The sequence below is a fragment of the Onychomys torridus genome, chromosome 13 (genome assembly GCF_903995425.1).
Source record: "Onychomys torridus chromosome 13, mOncTor1.1, whole genome shotgun sequence".
NCBI classification, from domain to species: Eukaryota; Metazoa; Chordata; class Mammalia; order Rodentia; family Cricetidae; genus Onychomys; species Onychomys torridus.
The window spans coordinates 49524311-49547305 of record NC_050455.1 but is presented as its reverse complement, the minus strand read 5'-3'; the positions used below and the strand labels follow the sequence as shown (position 1 = coordinate 49547305).

Sequence of the window (22995 nt, the reverse complement as noted above, 5' to 3'; positions counted from 1 at the left end):
AAGATGGCATGGTCCTCAAATGCACTGAGTCTTCTCTCAGCTGGAGCTCAGGAGCCTTAGCCTCCCCTTCCCTGGGGCACCAACAGCCGCCTGCATAAGAAATGCATAAACAAATGTAACACATCTTAAAATAATATTCTACCACAGTTTAGGCCAGAATAATGGCTAATACTTGTGGCTTCTGCTCCAACTCCCATGAACTGAAGACCTCCAGAAGGGAAAATGCTCAGGCTTAGGCAGGTTAAAGAGATCGAGGTGCAGAGTGGCCAGGCTGCTGACCCATTGTTAAAGCTGATTATCAGGCAGCTCAGCAGCAGCCAGGAAACTGGTTATCTTCTCCCAACCCTTCGATTGCTCAGAATCACTGGAGCACCAGTGAGGGGAAGATGGACATTCAGACCAAAGTCCAGTTCGGTGGGACGTTCTGAGTGGGGAGATGCAACAGGAAAGAGCAGCTGTGAACGCTATGATGGGAGGGAAAGCCCCAGTGGCTGCCCTAGGGCTTCTCTCTGGCACTTTCCCTGGCACTGGACACAACCGAGGGTCCTTAGGTTTGGGCATCTGACAGCTGCCACTTCAAAATACATTTCTGTTCCGCCACTACTTGTTGGTAGCATCATCACGACGGTAATACTTTGATGACTATCGTGACTCTCTTTCTTCATCTGTTACAAAGATTATACAGACACACACACAAAAGACAATTGTTCAGGGATGAGAGGAGATGGAGGTTCTTATTCACTAATGTGATTTAAGAAAGAGGGCTTTGCCAGGTGGTGGTGGCACACACCTTTAATCTCAGCACTTGGGAGACAGAGGCAGGCAGATCTCTGTGAGTTCAAGGTCAGCCTGTTCTACAGAATGAGTTCCAGGGCAGCCAGGGCCACACAGGGAAACTCTGTCTTAAAAATCCAAGAGAGAGAGAGAGAGAGAGAGAGAGAGAGAGAGAGAGAGAGAGAGAAAGAAAGAAGAAGAAGAAGAAGAAGAAGAAGAAGAAGAAGAAGAAGAAGAAGAAGGAGAGGAGGAGGAGGAGGAGGAGAAGGGGAGGAGGAGGAAGAGGAAGAAGAAGAAAAGGAGGGAGGGAGGGGACTCGACTTTGCACTCAGATGTGACAGGGTTAAAAAGTACTGTCACTTATTACCTGTAGAACTACAGCAACTCACCCAATGTCTGAGTCATGTTTCCTCACTATACAAAGAGAATCACAGAGCCAGGTGTGGTGGTTCACGCCTTTAATCACAGCACTTGGAAAGCTGAAGCAGGATTACTATGCATTCTAGAACAGTTTGAGCTGCAGAGATCTTGTTGCAAAACAAAAGCAAAACAAAACCAAAGAAACCCCAAAAGATCAGGCTTTAAGATGGTTGAGCAGGCAAAAGTGCTGTCAAGCCTGACGATCTGAGTTTGATTCCAGGATCCACATGGCCACATGGTAGAAGGGAGAGACCCAATTAGACCTCCACACACGTACTCTCTACCTCATCCCCACAAATAAACGTAATAAAGAAAACTTTTGAAGCAATAAATATTTTAAAAGGGGAGGAATCATAATACAATATTTCCTCAAGCTCTGAGGACAAGAAAATAATGTGTTGGGCTGGGTGTGGGTGCACACCTTTAATCCCAGCACTTGGGACGCAGAGAGAGACACGGATTTCTCCTCCGTGTAGCAGAAATGAACAGTTGTGGTGGTCCCAGCACAGAGGGCGTTTGATTTTCTTCCCTAACGACCATGAAAAGCCAGGGAGGTAATCAAACCAGAGTTGGGGTGAAATTTCGTATTTATCTTTGCATTTCCATTTACATCTTTAAAAGCACCCTCTGGCTATAGGCTCTTGGGTGGAGAAAGAGTCCTGGGGCCATTCGAAGACTTCACGGGCGAGCTGGGCGCGCTCCCGCGAGCCCCGGGATCTTCTGCAGCCGGCTAGCTGGAGCCGGGCTGGAGCCCGAGCAGTAGACCGCTGGATCCACAGACCTTGGACGCGTGGCAGGCGGTCCGGAACAGCCAATCACGAGAAAGCGAGCGACCCGGGGGGACGGCGCGGTCGCGGGTCCGTCCCGGTGATTGGCCGGCGGTCGCGCCGCGGAACCCACGTGACCGCCACGGCGCGGCGCTGGCTGGGCTCCTTCCGCACCTTTCCGCGGGTGACGGCGGCGGGCCGCCTCCTCGGGGCCGGGCCATGGGCGGGGACGGGGGCCCGGGGGTTAAAGGGAGGCTCGCACGCAGCCCGGTTGCCTGTGCCCGTGCGGCGGCGTCCCCGCGGCCCGGTGTTAGGGGGAGGACGCGCCGCGGGAGCCCGTGGATGGCGGCCCGGAGCCTTAAGGTGAGGACGGGAGGCGGGAGGGGAGCGCCGCGGTCTGCAGGGCGTCTGCCGGCGCCTGGACGGGACAGGTGCTGCCCTCCTCGTACCCGGCCGACCTGCAAAGTGGGCTGGTGTGCGTCCGGGCTGGACGGAGGAGCCATCTCCACCTTCCACTCGTGGTTAGGTACAAAACTCAGTACAGAAATCCTTTCACCCTCGCTAGAGTTGGGATTCTTCCAGTGGTTGAGGTGAACGGACACCTAAAATGACAGAGCAAGCCCCTGGCAGAGGTAGTAACTGAACCCCACCTCTCCCCCAGTGCAGTGTCCTTTTCTCTCGCAGACTAGTGCTATTTTTCCTCTTTGCCCCTCGGCTCTTTGTAGGGTTGCTGGGGATTGAACCTGAGGCCTCCCCTAAGTGTGCTTCTGGACTGTGCTCATAGCTCTAACCCCATGATTCTTTATGGGATGTACTGTGTTGCATATAGAAGAAATTCTTGTTTTTGAAATTTAGATCAGTAGTAAAATGGAGGGTCACTTACGAATGTTAAGGATTGCCGGAGACAGAGGCAAATAGCTATTAGGTATTGCTTAAATACTTCTGTCTCGAGTACTGGACTGTTCTGAGGTCTTCACTTGTGTGAGATACTTGGTAATTTCCATTTTACCAGACAAAAATTGATGTCAGGTAGTTTCCATCCAGCACCATAAAGCTGTTGAACAGTAACCGGGATCCGAATGGATATCGGATCTCTCCTATTGCTTTGCCAGCTCTGGTCCCAGCTCATTAGCTCCACATCACCTGGAATACAGAGGCTTCTGTTTCCTATGGTTTGCAGGGGCGGGACCAAGAATCTGCATTTTTAGCAGCATCTATGCTGAAAATCACTGTATAGTACTGTGATGTGCTGCCTCCTACAGGAAAAGCTAGAGGACATCTCCACACTGTGTTCTAGGGTAAGTTTGGAAAGTAGATAGTATAAACTTGGAGTAAGCAAAAACCCAGGTTGATGCTAAGCAGACTTTAGGATTTTGATGCAGTCTTGGATATAGTATCTTGTACAAAGAGGTGCACACAGTGAGTGAGATGAGAATAAAGGAAATGATTCCTTTTCCTTCCGGCAAAGCTCTTAAAGCTGTCGTTCATCCACTTTACAAATACTTGTAAAGCACTTCATAGGTGTTAGGCAAGCAATTTGAGGTTGCCGGTGTAGGGGCTGGAAAGATGGCTCAGTGCTTGAGAATGTATTGCTCCTGCAGGGGACCTGGGTGATGCCATGGGGATGCCTAACAACCACCTGTAACTGATAAGGATCTGATACTCTCTTCTGGCCTCCAAGGGCGCACACACTTACAAGCACGCATGCACATGCGTACATATACACATAATTAGAATGCATTTTTGAGAATGTACAATATGAGGTGGCAAAAAAAGGTCATGGGGGAAAACGTCAAGCCAAAGAGAGGTGACGGATGGCTCCAGAGAGGTAGATCTGGAGATGGCAGGGGTGCTATTTTACATACTGTGTTTAGTAAGAGACTGATTGGTAAGGTGACTTGGAGAGAAATAAGAAAGAACAAGTTGTGAATATAATTGGGGAAGGGCATTCCAGCTAGAAGAAAATAAACAAAAAGCTGTGGAAGAAGCCAGAGCTTGGTTGGTTGAACTCATCTGGGATGCTGTTATGGTAACCATAAATTTTATACTGTTGCTCCTGGTAGAAAATGAAAGAATTTTAATGGTGTGTGCTTAAAATATAAAACATAAATGGAGTGTTGGGGAGATGGCTCAGTGCGTTAAGAGTGCTTACTATCAAGCAGGTGGACCTGAGTTCAAGTCCCCAGCGCCGACGTAACAGCTGGCCATGGCCACTGTGAGTGTCATGGGAGGCAGAAACAGTAGGATCTCAGGAGCCCACTGGCCCACCAGCCTAGCTAACAGTGTGAGCTCTGGGTTCAGTGAGAGACCCTGTTTCAGAAAATAAAGTAGAGGGCCATCAAGATGGGTTAGTGGGCAAAGGCAATTACTGACTTCAGTCTGATTACTGACTTCAATCCCCAGAACTCATGTGAAGGCAGAAGGAGGTGGAAAGCAAGAACTGATGCCACAAAGTTGTCCCCAGCCCTCACACTCATATTCCTACACACAGAACCGCACATGTACACATACAATAATTTTTTAATTAAAAAGGCATCTACGCTATAGCATGCACACATATATGCACACATATACGTGGCTATACATTTATTTTAATTCCTAATTAAAATATAACTATATCATTTCCTCCCTTCAAATCTCCCAATGCCCCCCCTCACTTCCTCTCAAATATTTGCCTTCTTTTTAACTGTTATTGTTACATAGACCCATAAGTGCATAAATATACAAATACAACGTACTGAGTTTGTTCAATGTTACTTGAATGTATATGATTTCAGAGCTGACCATTTGGTATTGGAAGCTCATCCCAGGGAAAGACTAATTCACCCACTCTTACTTACCATTCCTTGGTTGTCTATAGTTCTTTGTCTGGGTTAGGGCCCAGTGGGACTGCCTCCTTCCGTGTTGACATGTCTACGGTGTCGGCCTTGTTCTGGTCTTGTTTAGGCAGCCATATTGTTGAGGTATCATGGGTGAAGCTTCCCCATCGTTTCTATGAGACAGTCTCACAGTAGTTTCCCGGCCCTCTGGCTCTTCCAGGCTTTCTGCCCCTTCCTCCACAGTGTTTCCTGAGCCTCAGGTGTGGAAGCTGGGTTGTAGGTGTGCACATTGGGGCTGGACACTCCCTGACCAGGTGGTTTCTGATTTTGACCTCTTGTTTTCTGTAATTGCATCCATCTGCTGCAAGAGAACCTTCTTTGATGAGGGGTGACAGCTACACTTCTCTGTGGACAGAGGGATGAGTATTTAGAATGAAGTTAGTAATTATGCTGATTAGTACACTGGCCATGGTAGGCCCTCCTCTGAGATTCATGACTTCACTAGCCCTAGGTAGTTGGCTAGGTTTCCAGTGTCAGGCATACATTCCTCCAGTCAGATGGCTGTTGGTTACCGTCAGGATAGGAGTGCCATTATTGCAGCCCTAGGGATATCTCGCTATGCTGATCATTGTTGTGGTTCACAGGCATCACAGATGGGTAGGACTGTTGGTGTTTTCCCTCTTTTGGGAGTTTGCATGGTTCCATGGAAGCTAGTCCTCAGGGAGGAGGCTTTCAAGTCAGATCAAGCTCAGATCCTCTGAGTCCTGTGTCTGAAATGCAGTGTCTGCAGCAATAGTGACTAAACCTCCAATTCCTGGGAGGCAAGCAAGGGCCACAGCAGTAGCCTCTATTGTCTCGGGTGACTCTTGACTCCCTGACCAACAAAAACCTATGTCCTCCTGTTCCCCTTTCTAAGGCTCCACCTCCTCCCCCTAGGTCAAATCTCTTTTGACTTCTCAGGTTTCCATGGTTACTCCAGGTTATATATACTCCCATCTGAAGATCTGGGGTTAGAAACCACAGATGAGAGAGTACATGTGGGCCTGGGTTACCTACCTACCTCAATGTAATACTTTCTAATTCCATCCATTTACCTGAAAATGTCATAACTTCACTTTTCTTTACCGCTGAATAGTATTCCATTGTGTATGTGCCACATTTGCATCATCCATTCAAATGTTGAAGGACAATGAAGTTATATCCACCCCCTAGCTATTGTGACTAGAGCAGGAATGAACATAACTAGGAAAATAAATGTTCCTTGAGGACCAGCTTTCATAATACCAGAAGGTGCTGTGCAGGAGGCCGAGGGAGGGAAGCAGCCAATAGTCTTGTCCAGGCTAGATCCAGCTCAGGTCCTCCAAATAAGTGACTGTGTAGTAGGGGGTTGAGTACTTCAAGCATTTGCCAAGGAGTGGCATTGCTGGGTCACAGATTGAGTCTTAGGAGCACCTGTCCTCAAGGACACACACTCCCACACAAACCCACACCTATCTTTTAAAATATCTTTAAAAATTATTCATCTATGTTGAAATGAAAAATACTAAACTTTGGTTGTTCAAGACAGGGTTTCTCTGTGTAGCTTTGCGCCTTTCCTGGAACTCACTTGGTAGCCCAGGCTGGCCTCGAACTCACAGAGATCCACCTGCCTCTGCCTCCCGAGTGCTGGGATTTAAGGTGTGCGCCACCGCCACCTGGCTGAAAAATACTAAACTTTTAAGCATGGTTAGTATAATAGCCGAATAACCACTACAAGGCTGAACCACATTTTGTTTACCTGCACATGCACTGATAGATAGTTCAGTTGTCTCCACCATGACAGTGCTTTCATGAACACTGATGTTCAAAGGTTGGCAGGAAGGGTTTAGATTTTAGATTTTATAAGTTTATATATATTTAGATGTTTATATTTAGTGTGGTTTTATGTTTAATTAAATACTGCATCTTGAAAGCTCTTTTTCAGTTTCAAAGTTTTGAGAGTTTTCTTTTTTCCTGCTTTCTCTTAGGTTAAGAATATTATGATTCCTGCCGGATGAGGTGGTGCCTGCTTTTAACTCATCTCTGTGATTTTGAGGTCCGCCTGGTCTACAGGGTGAGTTCTAAGACAGTCAGGGCAGCACAGAGAAACCCTGTCTCGAAAAACAAACAAACAAAAACATATAATTTATATAATTTTCTGATTTTTTAAAATTTTATCTCAGCTAATGATTTAGTATTTTTACCTTAAAATTTTAGTGGTTACCCTTGCTTATAATCTATCTCTGTAGTGAAGGCTCCTCTCTTCAAACAATGCACGACTTCTCATCTAAGATAAGACCTTAGGGTTCCAACCTCCTTTCCATTCTTTGCGCTATTTTATTCCCCCTGTGACAGGGTTTCTCTGTATAGCTCTGACTGTCCTGGAACTTGCTATGTAGACCAGGCTGTCCTGGAACTTACAGAGATCCACCTGTCTCTGCCCCTTAAGTGTTTGTTTGTTTTTAACTAACTTGTTTCATTTCCTGAACTTTATTTCTTTGCTATGTCAAGCAGGGTTTCAGTCTGGCATATGCTGTTTGCTAAAAGAATCTGTCTGCCTTCGGGTTGAGGGAAGAGGTAGCTGCTGACCCAACCTGCTGCTTTCTTGACACTGCTTTGGTGCCCCAACGCCCCGAGCTGGGGATAGAGGGTAGCTGGGCTATGGATTGCTCCCGTCTTCTGCGGCCATGCCTGTCCCCAGCCAGCACAGAGCAGATGGTGGCAATGGCAGCAGATTACGGAGAATGGCAGCCCGCTTGTGTGGCAGACTGTGGCACTACATGGCATAAAACTAGGAAATACAGAACCACAGTTTATTACCCCATCCCCTACTGCTAGTAAGGAGTCAGCAAAAGGGATTGAACTCAAAGGAGGAGATGAGAGGCTCCATTGAGACCTAAATTTCTTACACATGTGAAACAAAATAGCCAGTCTGCCATGGACTAGATGAATATGGGGACTTGATGAAGGGACTAGGTGATTGAAATGATGTGGGGTGTGTGTGTGTGTGTGTGTGTGTGTGTGTGTGTGTGTGTGTTTTACATATGTAATTTTATATACATACATATAATCTTATGTATATAAGATTAGGTTTGTTTTGAGACATGGTCTCATGTAGACCATGCTGGCCTCAAACTTGCTGTATAGGCTGAGGATAACCTTGAACTGTTGATCCCCCAAGTACAGGGATTATAGGTATGTATCATTATACAAGTTACATACTATGTGTTTTATTTAGCAACTGCTGAAAGACTAAAAAATGAGAATCTTTCCAGAACAATCTGTGAAAAGGAGCACTAGTCAGTGCCACGCCCACGACGGTGTCACCCGTGTGACAAATGCCTTGGATGAGGTAGTTACGTGGGAAAGGGGGGCTCGTGGCCCTCGGGTCTATGCCCCCCGGCGACCCCTCATCAATCTGCCCGAATCAAGGTGCCAGGCTACACGGAACCACACAGATCTGCTTGCAGAGGCTGGCTGGCACTCTGCCTTCTTCTCTTTGCAGCTGTAATTATTGTTGTTTCCTTGTGTATTAATTCCAAGAAGTTAACTCTTAATGTTCCTGATGTGCCCCATAAAGAGAGTTATGATTCCTCAAAAGTGGCTTTGATACCCCCACCTATGATTCAAGCTTTTAGGCCAACAGTTCAAGAGGGTCCCTAAAGTTTGGGGGAATTCATGAATGATTTAGAGCAGAAAGAACTTATAATTCAGAAGGACAAAGATTCTAGCAAAGAGAGAATGAAAGTAAAGGTACAGGCACTCATAGGCAATTCACACGCGCAGCCCACAGCAGCTGCGAGGAAGCAGTTCCAGGAATTAGCCATTCCTACAAGAATTATTCAGGGACAAATAAAGTTTCTCATCAAGGGGTCGATGGTGGCAACCCCCTAACTTTAATCTTAGATATAATAATTATTTAGAGCCATTACCTTTTACGGGAGCTTATGACGTACATGGGAACCGATGTGTGAATCATAATGGTATGAAAACAGAATGGCATAAGTTACAGTTCATGGAAAGATTAGCTAGGTACCAACCCCCCTGGTGCCTTCTTACCCACAGGCAAAGGTTAAAATATTTTCACACAAATGAAACCATGGTTAGAACAATGATGGAAAGGGTTTAATTTTGATACAGAACAAAGGTGTAGAAGGAAAACTACAGCTAGGGCCGTAATGTTCTCTGTCCGGATGAGGAACCACAAAAGAAAAAGTAAAGGCTATACTCATGAGATCTGTTAATCATTCTGAGAAAAGTGTGTAACTACATTGTTGATTCTATGTCTATCACCCTACTGGCCGATTGCCGTGTTTCCTCAAGTCACTGTATAAAATTCACTGCTGGGTCTGAGTAAAATTGCAGCAGCTTCACAACATACTCTCGTGTCTGTGGCTGTCTGTCACTCGCCGAATCCCACTTATCCTGAGTACCTTCACCCCGTTCTCCCTCGGTCTGGTGGTCTAGCTGAGATCCAGTCCGCGGCAAGTCAGGTCTGCTCAGATTTAGTAATCTGACAACTGTGACACAGATGTGTCAGAGTGGATTATACAGAATACTGGGGTCACAGTTATCTCAGAGAATTTTCCATCAACATTGGTTATGTGAGGTTCTGGGGACCTGAAATCTTCTCATCCAGAGTTTGCTAATCCAGACTTTCTACCACATATCTCATAAGCCATAGATGAAGAAATCTAATTTAGAATTGCTCTATTGACATTAGGTATCCATTCTCCAAGAATATTGTCTTCTCTGCAGGTCTTGCTGTGTTCAGAGACTTTGGGCATCATTTGCAAAGAGATTTAACAACAACAACAACAACAAAAATGATGGCAGGCTGAAGTATGTAAGGAATTGAGTGGTGGTTCATGTACCAGTTGGTACACCTAATACAGCAATTTGCAGTGTGTTTGGAGGACAGAATCTTGTGGCCATGCCTTACTTTTACCAAATACACCTCACCAAAGAGTTCTAAGTAAGCACCTAGCATTTGCTGTCAAATTCCAGTGTTTTGAGTCATCATCAAATCGACCTCTTAGTTTTTGAGGTTAACAAGATAATCTTTCTTATTATCTGTTTTTTCTGGGTGGCTGATTTGAGGTTTTAAACCTGACTGGAAATAGTAACAGCAAATTTGCTTATACAGGTCTATTTTATAAATATATCAACATGGAGATGTAAAGGAGCCAACAGGAGTATCTGAATCTTAGGTCTAATGGAATGACATTATTTCCATTCTTTCTATGTCCTGGCTTTTTGTGTGCTACCGAGTCATCCAGGATTTGATTATCCCTGTGTGGACAGTGCTGTAATGCTTGAACTACATTATGTCTCAAGTGTGCAATGGGAGAGCTCAGAACTTCATGGTTTTTTTGTACTTTGAGTGGGAAAAGTGAAAAACTGTTGTTATTTCAGAGGAAAACAAGCAAGTGACCATGTAAAGGGTGAGTTTTAAGAAGATGCTTCACGAGACTAGGCATGCATACTTGTAGATGTAACAGTCTTATTAAATAAGAAACACAGAGCTAAATGCAGAGTTAAAAGCCCAAGAGGTCAGAGCAGTAGCTGAGAGCTGACACTAAAAAACCTTTCTTACCCTTCACTGCTGCTGCCGTCCTTCCCCTCAAAAAGAGACCTACTTCCTGTGTGTCTGTCTTTTTATTGACTTTCTGTTCTGCCTTCTTATTGGTTGTAAACCCAACCACATGACCTCCTCGTCACTGCCTGTCTATACAGACCTCTAGGTTTCTATGGTTGGTATTGAGATTAAAGGTGTGTGACTCCATGCTGGCTATATCCTTGAACACACAGAGATCTGCCTGTCATGTGATCTGGATTAAAGGTGTGCACCACCCTGCCTGGCTTCTGCTATGGCTTGCTATTAGCTCTGACCCCCAGGCAACTTTATTTATTAACATACATATAAAATTACATTTCAGTACAAATAAAATATCACCATACATACTCATGGAATCTCGGTCACAACGAATCGCTTCTAGCTCCTCTTCCTCACCCCCACCAATGGTTTTCTTTGCAAGTACCTTTAGACTGTCAGGTCAGTAGTGTAGTTCTTACCGCAGAGCTACACACTCAGGATTGGAGCTCTGTAGTGTGACATTTCTTGTTGTAAAAGAACAGACATAAAGATGTGATTGTCGTGGCTAAAAGAGAGAACCTAGAAGTCAAGAGCATTGGTTGCTCTTCCAGAAGACTTAAATTCAGTTCTCATCACCCACATAATGACTTACAAGCTTCTGTAATTCCAAATCCAGGGGATCCATTGCCCACTTCTGGACTCCACAGGCACTGGATGCAAGTAATGCACATGCATACATGCACGCAAAAACACACATGCATGAAATAAAATAAAAATTAGGCTGGGCATGGTGGTACATGCCTTTAATCCCAGCACTTGTGAGGCAAAGGCAAGTGGATCTCTATGAGTCTGAAGTTGCCTGGTCTACATAACAAGTAACATCCCAGCCAAAGCTACACAGTGATTAAATTAAAAAATTTTGTATTGCCAAAATTGGTATGATTAAAGTTAAACACCATCCTAATAGATCTTTTTAAAAATTTCCCTATGAAGAGGGGGTGTCAAGCAAACGAGCTCCTGCATGTGTGGACACACACTGATCTGCTCATAATAAATTCAGTGTGTCCATCTTTTTAAAGGATTTTTGCTGAGTGTGGATCTCTAGGTTAAAAGTTACTGCTTTAAAGAAATCATCTCCTGACTTCCACTGATTCCAGGACATGAACTGAAATCCCTTCCTTGTCCCTGTGTGAGTGGCATGTGTCTGTCTTCAGAAGTGTCCTCTGAGCAACCGTGATAGTTAAGTGCTGGGTTTTGCTTTTCTGTTTGTCCTTCTGGATAGTCTCCAGATTCCTGGACCTCTATTTCAGTGTTTCTTGAATGTTTAACAATTCTTGGCCATTAAACTTCGAGATATTTCCTCTGCCCATTCTCTGTCTTCCTCTTTGGGGATTTTAATTCTGTGTTTAAATAGTTTGATATGTCACTCTTGGATACTCTGTTATATTCAACATTTGTTTCTATTGGCTTTCTCATTTAGTGCTATTTGAGTTTTTTTTTTGCGGGTGGGGGAGGTTTTCGAGACAGGGTTTCTCTGTGTAGCTTTGTGCCTTTCCTGGATCTCGCTCTGTAGACCAGGATGGCCTCGAACTCATAGAGATCCACCTGGCTCTGCCTCCTGAGTGCTGGGATTAAAGGCGTGCGCCACCACCGCCCGATGCTATTTGATTCTTACTTTACGTTTTTTTAGACATGTTTTCAATTTGTTTTTATTTTCCTCCTTTATAGCAGCCATAGAGGTGAAATTTGTGTCTGGTTATTAGTAGAAGTAGTAGTGTTTTAACATTTCTTTTTCTTATCTTAGGTTAAAAGAACCTCTTGACCAAAGACTGCCCCAGACAGGAAATCAAACAGGCTCAGGAAAACAGGAAGTGAGAAGGCGGAACGCTGCATTGAGGACCAGCCCACTAACTGTTTGACCTGCTCAGGGTCAGTAGTCTTCTGGATCTGGCCTCTTCCCCTTCTGGATTTCCTAAAGACCATCAAAATAATTATTGCTTTTTTTCTTGTTCAACCTAAGTTAAAGAAACATGGGTAATTTTTTGTGTCTTGTGTTCTTGAATTAGAATATGGGCTCTTAGATTGTAACACCTTGGTAATGATAGGTCTTTAGAACCTGACAAAAGTTTTTTGTTTGTTTTTGTTTTTGTTTTCCTGTCAACTCAAAACTTCCAGTCCTCCATCTATTTTGCCTTTATTTGGGCATAGTCACTATGTGTTTGTTCTTTGATTGATTTGAACATCTCAGTGTTACACTTGGTGATGACCACATTGGTGGATAGGAGGGTGTGCCCTTTCCTGCAGGAGCTGCAGAGCCTCCTGCTTGGTTAACAGGTACTGAATACCACAGGACACTGAGGGAGAACTGATCGCTTTGAGCTAAGGGGATTGGTTGGTGCTGTTAGTGATGGTAGCATTTCAGCCGGATTTTACAAAATGATTAAGGTCTTGACAGAGAGATGGCCGTGCTAGGTGTCTTAGGGTTTTTATTGTTTTGAAGAGACACCATGACCACAGCAACTCTTACAAGGACAATATTTAATTGGGGTGGCTCACTTACAATTTCAGAGGTTCAGTCCATTATCATTATGGCAGGGAGCATGGCAGAGTGCAGGTAGATGTGGTGTTGGTTAAATCTTGATCAGAAGACAACAGGAAGTCAACTGAGACACTGGGTAGTATCCTGAGCATAGGAAACCTCAAAGCCCACCCCTACAGTGACACACTTCCTCCAACAAGGCCATATCTGATAGTACCACTCCCTATGATATTATAGGGGCCAATTACATTCAAACTACCATATTCCACTCTCTAGCCCCCATAAGCTTGTAACAATATCATAATGCAAAATGTATTTAGTCCAACTTCAAAATTCCCCATAGTCTATAACAGTCTCAACAGTGTTTAAAAGTTCAAAGTTCAAAATCTCTTTTGAGATTGCTGCATTGTCTTAACTGTAATCCCCTGTAAAATCAAACTCAAAAAGCATATCACATATTTCCAACATATAATGACACAGGATATACATTCATTACTGTTCCAAAATGTAGGGGAGGGAGCATAGTGAGGAAATACTGGACCAAAACAAGACCAAAAACCAGCTGGGCAAACTCCAAACTCTGCATCTTTATATCTAGTGTCAAAATGCTCTTCAGATCTCCAACTCCATTCAGCTTTGTTGACCGCAACACACTTCTCACTTTTGGGCTGGTTCCACTCCCTGTTAGCAGCTCTCCTCAGTAGATATTGCACTATTCTGGCACCTCTGACATCTTGGGTTCTCCAAGGCAATCCAGGCTTCAACTTCACAGCTTTAAGCAATGGCCTTTCTACCAGGCCTCCATTCAGGGATGCCCCTGACACATGCCTGGCCTTAGAGGTTTTCTTTAGGCATGGAGGCAAATTCCATAGCTCGTTTCTTCTGTCCATAACTCTAAAGCCAGAACCACATGGCTGAAGCTGCCAGGTTCTGCTGCTTGCTGGGACTGGAACAAGGCCTCCTTGTTCAATTATATCTTCACCAGTGTTCTGTTTTCAATGGTTTCCTTCACTGCCTAAGCTTGGATGTTCTGGAACTTGCTCTGTAGAACAGGCTGGTCTCAAACTCCACCAGCCTCTGCCTTCCAAGTGTTGGGATTAAAGGCGTGCACCACCACACCTGGCTCTAAGCTTTTCTTTAATTCCTTTTCACAAGCTGGAAACTTAGCTGGGTGGAATCTTGCCCTGATGTCACCTATCCCTTTATTCCATTTCTTAACTCCTTACTCCTAGAACACAGGATTTAGCTCCATTCTGCTTCCTGGTGCTTTTTTCTCCTCAAATTTTACATTTTGTATTTTTCCTTGCCTAGTTTGCTCTTTTTCATTATAAATCTTCATTAGAGTTAACCACTAATAACCACACAACAGAGTCTATACTAGGCTGTTTTGAGATTCCCTCTGCCAACAGAATTAATCTAAATCTCTTCACGTTAGCCTCAGACTCTTTGGACAAGGGCAAAAAGCAGCCACTTTCTTCATCAAAATATCACAAGACCATGTACTAATAGTCTTCTCCTCTGAAACCTCTTGATCCCCACAGTTCAAATAACTTAGCACCACTGTCTTCCATGCTCCTACTAATATGGCTTATTAGGTAGTACTTAAAGCATCCACTGCTTTCCTAAACCAAAATACCAATGTCCACATTCCTCCAAACAAAAATATGCTCAGGCCTATCACAATACCTAGTCCCTGGTACCAACTTCTGTCTTAGTTAGGGTTTTTATTGCTATGAAGAGACACCATGACTCTTATAAGGAAAACATTTAATTGGGGTGGCCCACCTATAGTTTCAGTCTATTATCATGGCAGGGAGCATGGCAGAGTAGGCAGACATGGTGCTGGTTAAATCTTGATCAGAAGGCAATAGGAAGTCAACTGAGACACTGGGCAGTATCCTCAAAGCCCATCCCCACAGTGACACACTTCCTCCAACAAGACCATAACCACTCCAACAAAGCCACACCTCCTAATAGTGCCATCCGCTACAAGACTATGGGGGCCAATTACGTACAAACTACCACACTAGGCCAAACTCACAGTTTATGAGGAACTAATTCACTGACAATCTACTCTGCTCCTTTAGGAGCCTGGTTCTCTTCCTGTTGTTGTAAGACCTTTTGTTGTCTTTTCTTTTTTGTTTTGTTTTGTTTTCTTCTACTTCCTAGTGGTAGATCCTTTGGCACTAGATCTGCAGTTTAGGGCCCAGAGATGCAGGGTCACTTGTGTTTCTTCCAAGTGGAAGTTCTGGGCAACGTTACTTCTCTACTCAGCCTGTGAAGACCATTGGTAGCATATGGAAAGGAGAAAGGCTGCCCTGATATATTTTTTGAGAAAAATCTTCAGGGGATCCCGGGAGATACAAAGGAGAGTCTTTAGTGTTCTTGAGAAGTTCTGTACCAACCCAGTGACTTGCTGCACACAGTCTACTTCTGGCCTTTCTCCCTGACCTCTCTCAGACCAGGGCAGATGAGGCTCAATAAAGGAGTAGATATCTAAGATTTCTACCCCAGACTGGGCATGTTAGCCTATGCTTTTAATTCCTATATGAAGGAGGCAGAGGCAGGTGGATCTCTGTGAACTTTAAACTGCTTGGTCTGCCTCAAAAGAAAAAGCCTACCCCAAATGGAATTCTTTAACCCCACGAATGAGAAGCAGGACTGCTAATACATGTGAGCACTGAGAACTAGTTTATAAGCTAACGTATATGTTTTTCTCTGGGGTAGGAAGTAAACCATCTATCTCCAGAAATGTCTTTGGAAAATAAAGAGCAACATGACCCTTCACCAAGGGACTTACCTGAAGAAGCCTTCAGCCTTCCGGCCGAGGTCCCCCCGGAGGCTCAGAGGGGCTCAAGCACTGACTTACCACAGTTTGAGACCAGCGATCAGTGCAGACCTTATCGTAGGATCCACCTGGAACCTCAGGAGAAGCCAGACACTGACATCAAAAAAGCTGTCATCAGAAAGCTGCAGAAGAGCTGCCGGTGTAGCCCAGCCAAAGTCAGGAGCGCGGTCTTTGATTTCCTTCCTGTTTTGCGGTGGCTCCCAAAATACGATCTGAAGAAGAACATTTTAGGTGATGTGATGTCTGGCCTGATTGTGGGCATACTTTTGGTGCCCCAGTCTATTGCTTACTCGCTGTTGGCTGGCCAGCAGCCTATCTATGGTCTGTATACATCGTTTTTTGCCAGCATCATTTATTGCCTGTTTGGTACCTCTCGCCACATCTCTGTGGGCATTTTTGGAATACTGTGCCTTATGATCGGTGAGGTAGTTGACCGGGAACTACATAAAGCCTGCCCTGACATGACTGCTACACCTTCTTCGTTAGCGGTGGTCTCAAATGGATCCCTGTTAGTAAACCATACATTAGATGGCCTTTGTAACAAAAGTGATTATGCCATTAAAATTGGCAGCACTGTGACCTTCATGGCTGGAGTTTATCAGGTAAGGAATGGTGACCAGTTAGATCAGGTGTGGTGGCCCAGCACTCGGAGCGGGAAGCGGGGGCAGGAGGACGTGTGAAATCGAGGCCAGCCTGGTTTCATAGCAAATCCCAGAACTACATGGTGAGACCCTGAGACACCAGGAGAGACAAAAAGGGAGGGAGAGACTTAACAACTGGTTATTTCTGGCAGAAGTAATCACTATATTCAAAATCTCTACTGTGGGGGCTGTGAGGGGTTGTATTAAAGCTACCATTTACTGGGTGCTTAGCTGTGAATGGTCGGACCCAAAGCCAAACTCCACATTTCACTGGTAAAATAGGCTGGCTTTCCTGCCTGTTCCTAGGCTGCCTCGTAAGCAGCGGCCAACAATCAGATATTTAAAAAAAAAAAAAAATTAGACCAGAAAGGGTCAGTCCTCAGACCAACTAGTACAATTCTCAACTTCCTATGTAGAAAACACTGGATTTGCTTAAGATCACGTGTGACTGATTTTTAACAAGAGGGTGATTGATGGGGGAGGGGGAGGGGAGGGAAAAGGGATGCCAGAGTTGTTCAGATTACTGCCAGATCCCACCTTCCTTAAGAATAGCTAGTCTAGTGAGAGACTTCTACTAGATTTAGTAGTTCTCTTGGATTGATGAAGAGGGAGAGAAAACTTGAAGACCAGCATTTTACCAGCCAAGAGAAATGATTACAAATTCAAACCTTCTTGAGTCTCCCATGGAACCTGCTAATCTGCTGCTATGATTGTGCCCCTGCCTTTTAGCATCCAGAAATCAATACCAACATTAAACCTATTCTCTATTGTAGGCATTGGATGCCAGGAAATAAAGAGGAAGAATAGTTGGCTTTATTTGGTACTTGGATGAGGTGGGAGATTCAGAAGGGGGTGATGGGTTGTGTTGCCTTGAGTGCACATTGGCTTTCTTAGTATATATCTCCCCAAGGTGAGGAGGGTAACAGAACTCTGCGGATGGGCAGAAAAGGATATAGTAGCAGTACTGCTGACTCAGAGGCAGAACAGAGCGTGGTTCAGTTTTGATGTGAACCTAATTTTTCTACCCGCTGAAATTTTACTTTCAGTTGGATAGTGGTACATGCCTGTAATTTGGGAGATAGAAGCACGATGATCAGGAGTTTGGGGTCATCAAAGTTCAAGACTATCCTGGGACCATGAGACCTTGCCTCCAAAAATAAAATTCAGAAACCTTCCATTTTACAGTAATAAATTTTAATTTGGAGAAAATGTTTTCTTAAGTAGAAGAAGAATTTCTCTAATTTGAGTCTGCATACATGTGTTTGGAGCCTTGAAAATACTCTTTGAAAGCAACCTGAACTATGCCCCAGTTTCAAATTATCATATAAGGTAGAAACCCTAAGTCCTCATTATAGGTGAGCCAGTGAATGCGATTTTAGGCAAGCTTTCTTACCTTGTGACGTGAAAAGTCACGTGTGATTGCGTTTCTTTTAGCTCTGACACTCTCGGTACTGATAGTCTGTCACCGTGCAAGGCAGGCCAGGGTGGCGTGACCTGAGGAGCTCATGCCCATCCTTAACACTTGCCTGTGCTCCCTTCCAGGTAGCCATGGGCTTCTTTCAAGTGGGCTTTATCTCGGTCTACCTCTCAGACGCCTTGCTGAGTGGCTTTGTCACCGGTGCCTCCGTCACTATCCTCACGTCTCAGGCCAAGTACCTCCTCGGGCTGAGCCTTCCTCAGAGCAGTGGTGTAGGCTCAGTCATCACTACCTGGATCCATATCTTCAGAAATATCCATAAGACCAATATCTGTGACCTCATCACCAGCCTGTTGTGTCTCCTGGTCCTTTTGCCAACCAAAGAACTTAATGAGCACTTCAAGGCCAAGCTCAAGGCACCAATTCCAACCGAACTCATTGTTGTTGTGGCGGCCACATTAGCTTCTCATTTTGGAAAACTGAACGAGAATTACAATTCCAGTATTGCTGGACAAATCCCCACTGGGTTTATGCCGCCCAAAGCACCAGACTGGAGCCTGATTCCTAATGTGGCTGTCGATGCCATCGCTATTTCTATCATTGGCTTTGCTATCACCGTGTCACTTTCTGAGATGTTTGCCAAGAAACACGGCTACACGGTCAAAGCAAATCAAGAAATGTATGCCATTGGCTTTTGCAACATCATACCGTCTTTCTTCCACTGCATAACTACCAGTGCAGCCCTTGCAAAGACACTGGTTAAAGAATCAACAGGCTGCCAGTCCCAGCTGTCGGCTATAGTGACGGCCCTTGTTCTTTTGCTGGTCCTTCTGGTAATAGCTCCTTTATTCTACTCCCTTCAAAAGTGTGTCCTTGGTGTGATCACTATTGTAAACCTCCGGGGTGCCCTTCTTAAATTTAGAGACCTGCCCAAGATGTGGAGGGTTAACAGAATGGACACAGTTATCTGGTTTGTTACTATGCTGGCCTCTGCTCTGTTAAGCACAGAAATAGGCCTGCTGGTTGGGGTTTGTTTCTCTATGTTCTGTGTCATCCTCCGTACCCAGAAGCCCAAGGTTTCACTGCTTGGTTTGGAAGAAGAGTCTGAAATCTTTGAATCCATTTCTGCCTACAAGAACCTTCAGAGCAAGCCAGGCATCAAGGTTTTCCGCTTCATAGCCCCTCTCTACTACATAAACAAAGAATGCTTTAAATCAGCTTTGTACAAGAAAACTCTAAACCCAGTCTTGGTAAAGGCAGCTTGGAAGAAGGCAGCAAAGAGGAAACTCAAGAAGGAAACGGTGATTTTCACTGGGATCCAAGATGAAGTTTCAGTGCAGCTTTCCCATGACCCCTTGGAGCTGCACACTGTCGTGATCGACTGCAGTGCGATACAGTTTTTAGATACAGCAGGGATCCACACACTGAAGGAAGTTCGCAGGGATTATGAGGCCGTTGGTATCCAGGTCTTACTGGCTCAATGCAATCCTTCTGTGAGGGATTCCTTGACCAGAGGAGAATATTGCAAAAAGGAAGAAGAAAATCTTCTCTTCTATAGTTTGTCTGAAGCGGTGGCTTTTGCAGTGGCCTCTCAGAAGCAAAAAGGAGTGTGTGTTCTCAATGGTCTGAGTCTTTCTGGTGACTGAGGAAGTAAATTAAGAAGAGTGTCTTGCCATTTCACCATGCAGCATTTTCTACTGTGAAAGAAGAAGGTGGTACACTCTTGGAATCCTTCTCCTTTGAAGCTAAGCCTTTTGATATTCTCACGCGCAGTAGAGCTTAGAGTTGGGGGGAATCAAAAAGAAGAAAATGCTGTGGCTTCAGACTTCATGCAGATAAACACTCTTGGGGTACAATATAAACAGAATGGGACTGTAACACAGCCCCCAAACCTGATCGCTTTACTTTAGGGGCTGTATATCAGAACTCTGTCCTCCAGGAGACAGAGAGGTGAAGTTGGGGTTTGCTTTGCACACACTGGAGCCTTTGCATGGCTCTGCGGAGAGGGGAAGAAGGCAGCGTTGCTGGGCCAGAGCTGGTGAAGCATGAGGGCCTAACCAGATGAGTTCTGTTCTCACTGCCATTCATTCCTGGTTTGTGTTTTGCTCCCAGAGAGCAGTAAGATCTCTGGCTGGTAGTTGGAAATACTGTTTTCCCTCTCCTTCACGCAGGAACTGTGGGATAGTGTCCTAAGAGCATCTGGCCCTGACAGCCAGCCTGCCACTGTACAGAAGCCCTATTGTAAACATCTGATGTTTCAGTCATGCCTTTTTTATTTAGAATAAGTAGGTAAGGAAAGAGTTCGGAATCATGAAGACATGAGAGTCTTTGTTCTTTGTCTCTACCTTTGTTTCTGAGAGCTCTGTCTCCCCTTTGACTCAGCCTGCTGCTTTCTCCTGGAATCTGCCTTAAGTTGGTATTTCTGAATCAGTCTCATCAGACAAAGCAGAATATTTATTGGCTCAGCAGCTTCTTGTAGCACTGTAAATGGACTTGTGGTGCATATTCAAGGAGAGATTTAAAAAATGAATGAATGACAGTCCTCTTAAGAAATGCTACCACCACCATCAACAACCCACCACTGGCATTTTAGCAGGGATCTGCTGGGCATTAGTAGTCTTTCTTAAATAGAAGTGGCTGCTTGTAGAAGACTATAGAGGTGATAGAGTGCTTCCTCATTGTGTTCATAATTACTTTGCAGATGCTGTGAAAACAGTGTTGATGTTTACTTCCACGTACCCTGTTGGTCTACGATAAATACTGATGTCAGTAACCAGTTTTAACTTGTATGCAAGAGGACTTGGGACTTTCACAGAGCCCTAGTTTTGCTGCTATGTCTTTCTTGGTAGCTGGCCCTAGGTTATGAACTGAGTAGTTTCTTCAGAAAAGCACTTTGACAGGTGAGAAAAGAAGCTCACCCAAGTGAGGCATAGAGCACTAACCTGCGAGAGAGAGATTACAAGACTTACCCAGGTCATTAAAGTAACGATTGCCAAAGTAGAAAATCAGTTTTAGCCTGTTCTTATATGCAAAACAATTTCAGATAGTTAGGGGATGCAAACTCTATGCAGCAAACCTACTGAGGTAGAATGCTTTTAAACATCACACACGCACACGCACACTCTCCCTCTCCAAAAACCGACCCTGTTGTTTTTCTGTTGGTGTTCCGGTCTCATTTGCTTATGTAAGAAATGCCCTTCTGAGATCCCAGTCGATCTCAGAGAAGAAGATTTGGCTTTCTGTCTTCTGGGTGGTAATGTTGATAAAGACTACACTGATGTGAGTTTGACATCCCTCGTGAACTCTGCCCGAGAATTTCAGAAATGTTAACTGCTGCTTGCTTGTTCTTTTGTTTGACTCTCTAGCTTTATGAATAATTGTAAGATCGCAGTCTCCTGGTCATTTTTTTAAATCCCACTTGCCCTTTCCTCAAGCCAGGTTGGAATTAAGACTGTTACAGATGTTTAATACTCAGTGAGAGACTAGTAGGTACATGTTAGTGGCAGCTGGGGAGATCCTCAGTAGTTAAAAGTACCTGCTACTCTTGCAGAGGTCCCAAGTTCAGTTCCCAGAACCCACATTAGGCAGGTCACAGTCACCTGTAACTCAAGCTCCAGGGGATCTAACTCTCTCTTGACCCCCGTGGGACATGGACACACACACACACACACACACACACACACACACACACACACACTTTTTTAAAGCACATGTTTAAGATAACTATAATCTATTCAACACCAGCATGGAAGAATTTGAGTTCAGTGTTTAGAAAGTACCTGCCCTTTGCTTGACATGTAAGTTTTTAGTGTGGCTTTAATTGGTTCTGGAGCTTTATACATGCATTAGCAAAGTCTTGAGTTATGTTATGGTTTGTGTTTGCCCCACAAAAGCCAACAGGATTCTGCTTTTAATAACCATTTGTTAAACATGGTTGCACCAGAATCTGTTGCAGCCGTCTTCTTTGGGTTGAGATCTTCGTAACATCAAACATTAAAATTGATTTGATTGCTGATAATTGGAGGGCTCAAATATAGAACCAAAGCCTAATTTACCTCCACCAGCAGCAGCAACAACACTAAAACCCATTTTCATTTGCTTTTTGAATCTTTGAACATATTCATAAACGTTATCTTGTTCACTCAGAGCATTAGTGTGTAAAATATTTTCTGACTGTTTACAAAGATGAATGTTGTTAAATGGCTATCATTTAACTGAAATACAGTGTGTGTGTGTGTGTGTGTGTGTGTGTGTGTGTGTGTGTGTGTGTGTGTGTGTTTTCTATGACAAGGCCTTCTGTAGCGCAGGCTGACCTCAAACAAGCCAAGTAGCTGAGGGTGCTTGTGAGCCTTTGGTCCTGCCTCCACCTCCAAGTGCTGGAGTGACAGGTGCACGGGGTGGGGTGTGCTGGTGCACATGCAGACCTGCTGCATAAAGAACACGGTTCAGGGGAGTGAAAGGATGGAGCGCCGAAAACTGTATCTGACCAGAAATAAAGAGACCTGGCTGGACAGGGTCCATGTCCTGGGAAACCCCACAGTAAGATCAGGATTCAGAAGCACACCTCTAAGAGCAAAGTTAGAAAGAGGTTCTGTTTCTAGAAGGGGAGAGGCACAGACTCACCAAAGCCCCAAAGAGCTAAGAAGCATTTTCTCAGATTGTAGGCAGAATGTGGGTGGGCCTACTCAGGAGTTCTGTCTTCCCTGTGGAGCCAAATGGCTGTAGTGCTGTGTCTCAGCTAGGGTAAGACTGGCAGGAGCCTAGTTAATGTTAACCCGGGTCAGTGGAGCAGATATAATTGATATAACAGTTTCCAGCATAGCAAATGGTGAACTTGGAGACCACACGGAGATGCTAGATGAGATGTCAGACTAAGCTCCTACCTACATTCTAGCACAAACAGCAATCCTCTTACAGGGCTGCTCCTGGCAGTTTGACATTGAAGAACACATTGCCAGGGTTAACCCAGCCTGCAAGTACAAAGAAGAGTGCAGTAGGTTTGGGGACTAATGTTGAGTCTCTTCGTTTACAGTGATGGACTCTGTGGCTCCTGTTACTATCCTTACTGAAGCTTTTCTTGTGAGTACTGACAGAGATGAGCTGAAGGCTCTCTGCATGGAAGTAAATCCCCAGATATCTGGAAGGCAGGTATCCCG

General features: G+C 44.7%; 1 protein-coding gene across 2 annotated transcripts; it reads left to right on the top strand.

Moving 5' to 3' along the window:
- The first annotated feature begins 2104 nt into the window (after nucleotides 1–2104).
- Nucleotides 2105–21404, top strand: Slc26a2 (solute carrier family 26 member 2). Of its 2 annotated transcripts, none has more exons than XM_036204220.1 (4): nucleotides 2105–2324; nucleotides 12199–12323; nucleotides 15661–16383; nucleotides 17965–21404. In XM_036204220.1, exons 3-4 carry the CDS (start codon nucleotides 15685–15687, stop codon nucleotides 19483–19485), a joined length of 2220 nt encoding a protein of 739 aa, XP_036060113.1. In that variant the 5' UTR covers nucleotides 2105–2324; nucleotides 12199–12323; nucleotides 15661–15684; the 3' UTR covers nucleotides 19486–21404. The 2 variants fall into 2 exon arrangements, with proteins under 2 accessions (XP_036060113.1, XP_036060114.1); XM_036204221.1 differs by lacking the exon at nucleotides 2105–2324 and adding an exon at nucleotides 6846–6872.
- The last annotated feature ends 1591 nt before the right edge of the window (nucleotides 21405–22995 follow it).

What these genes read in the sequence shown, in the direction of transcription:
- Slc26a2 (XM_036204220.1), top strand. Translation starts at nt 15,685, where the DNA reads ATGTCTTTGGAAAATAAAGAGCAACATGACCCTTCACCAAGGGACTTA. An exon ending in TCATGGCTGGAGTTTATCAG is followed by an intron (nt 16,384 to 17,964) that starts GTAAGGAATGGT and finishes GCTCCCTTCCAG; the next exon opens with GTAGCCATGGGCTTCTTTCA.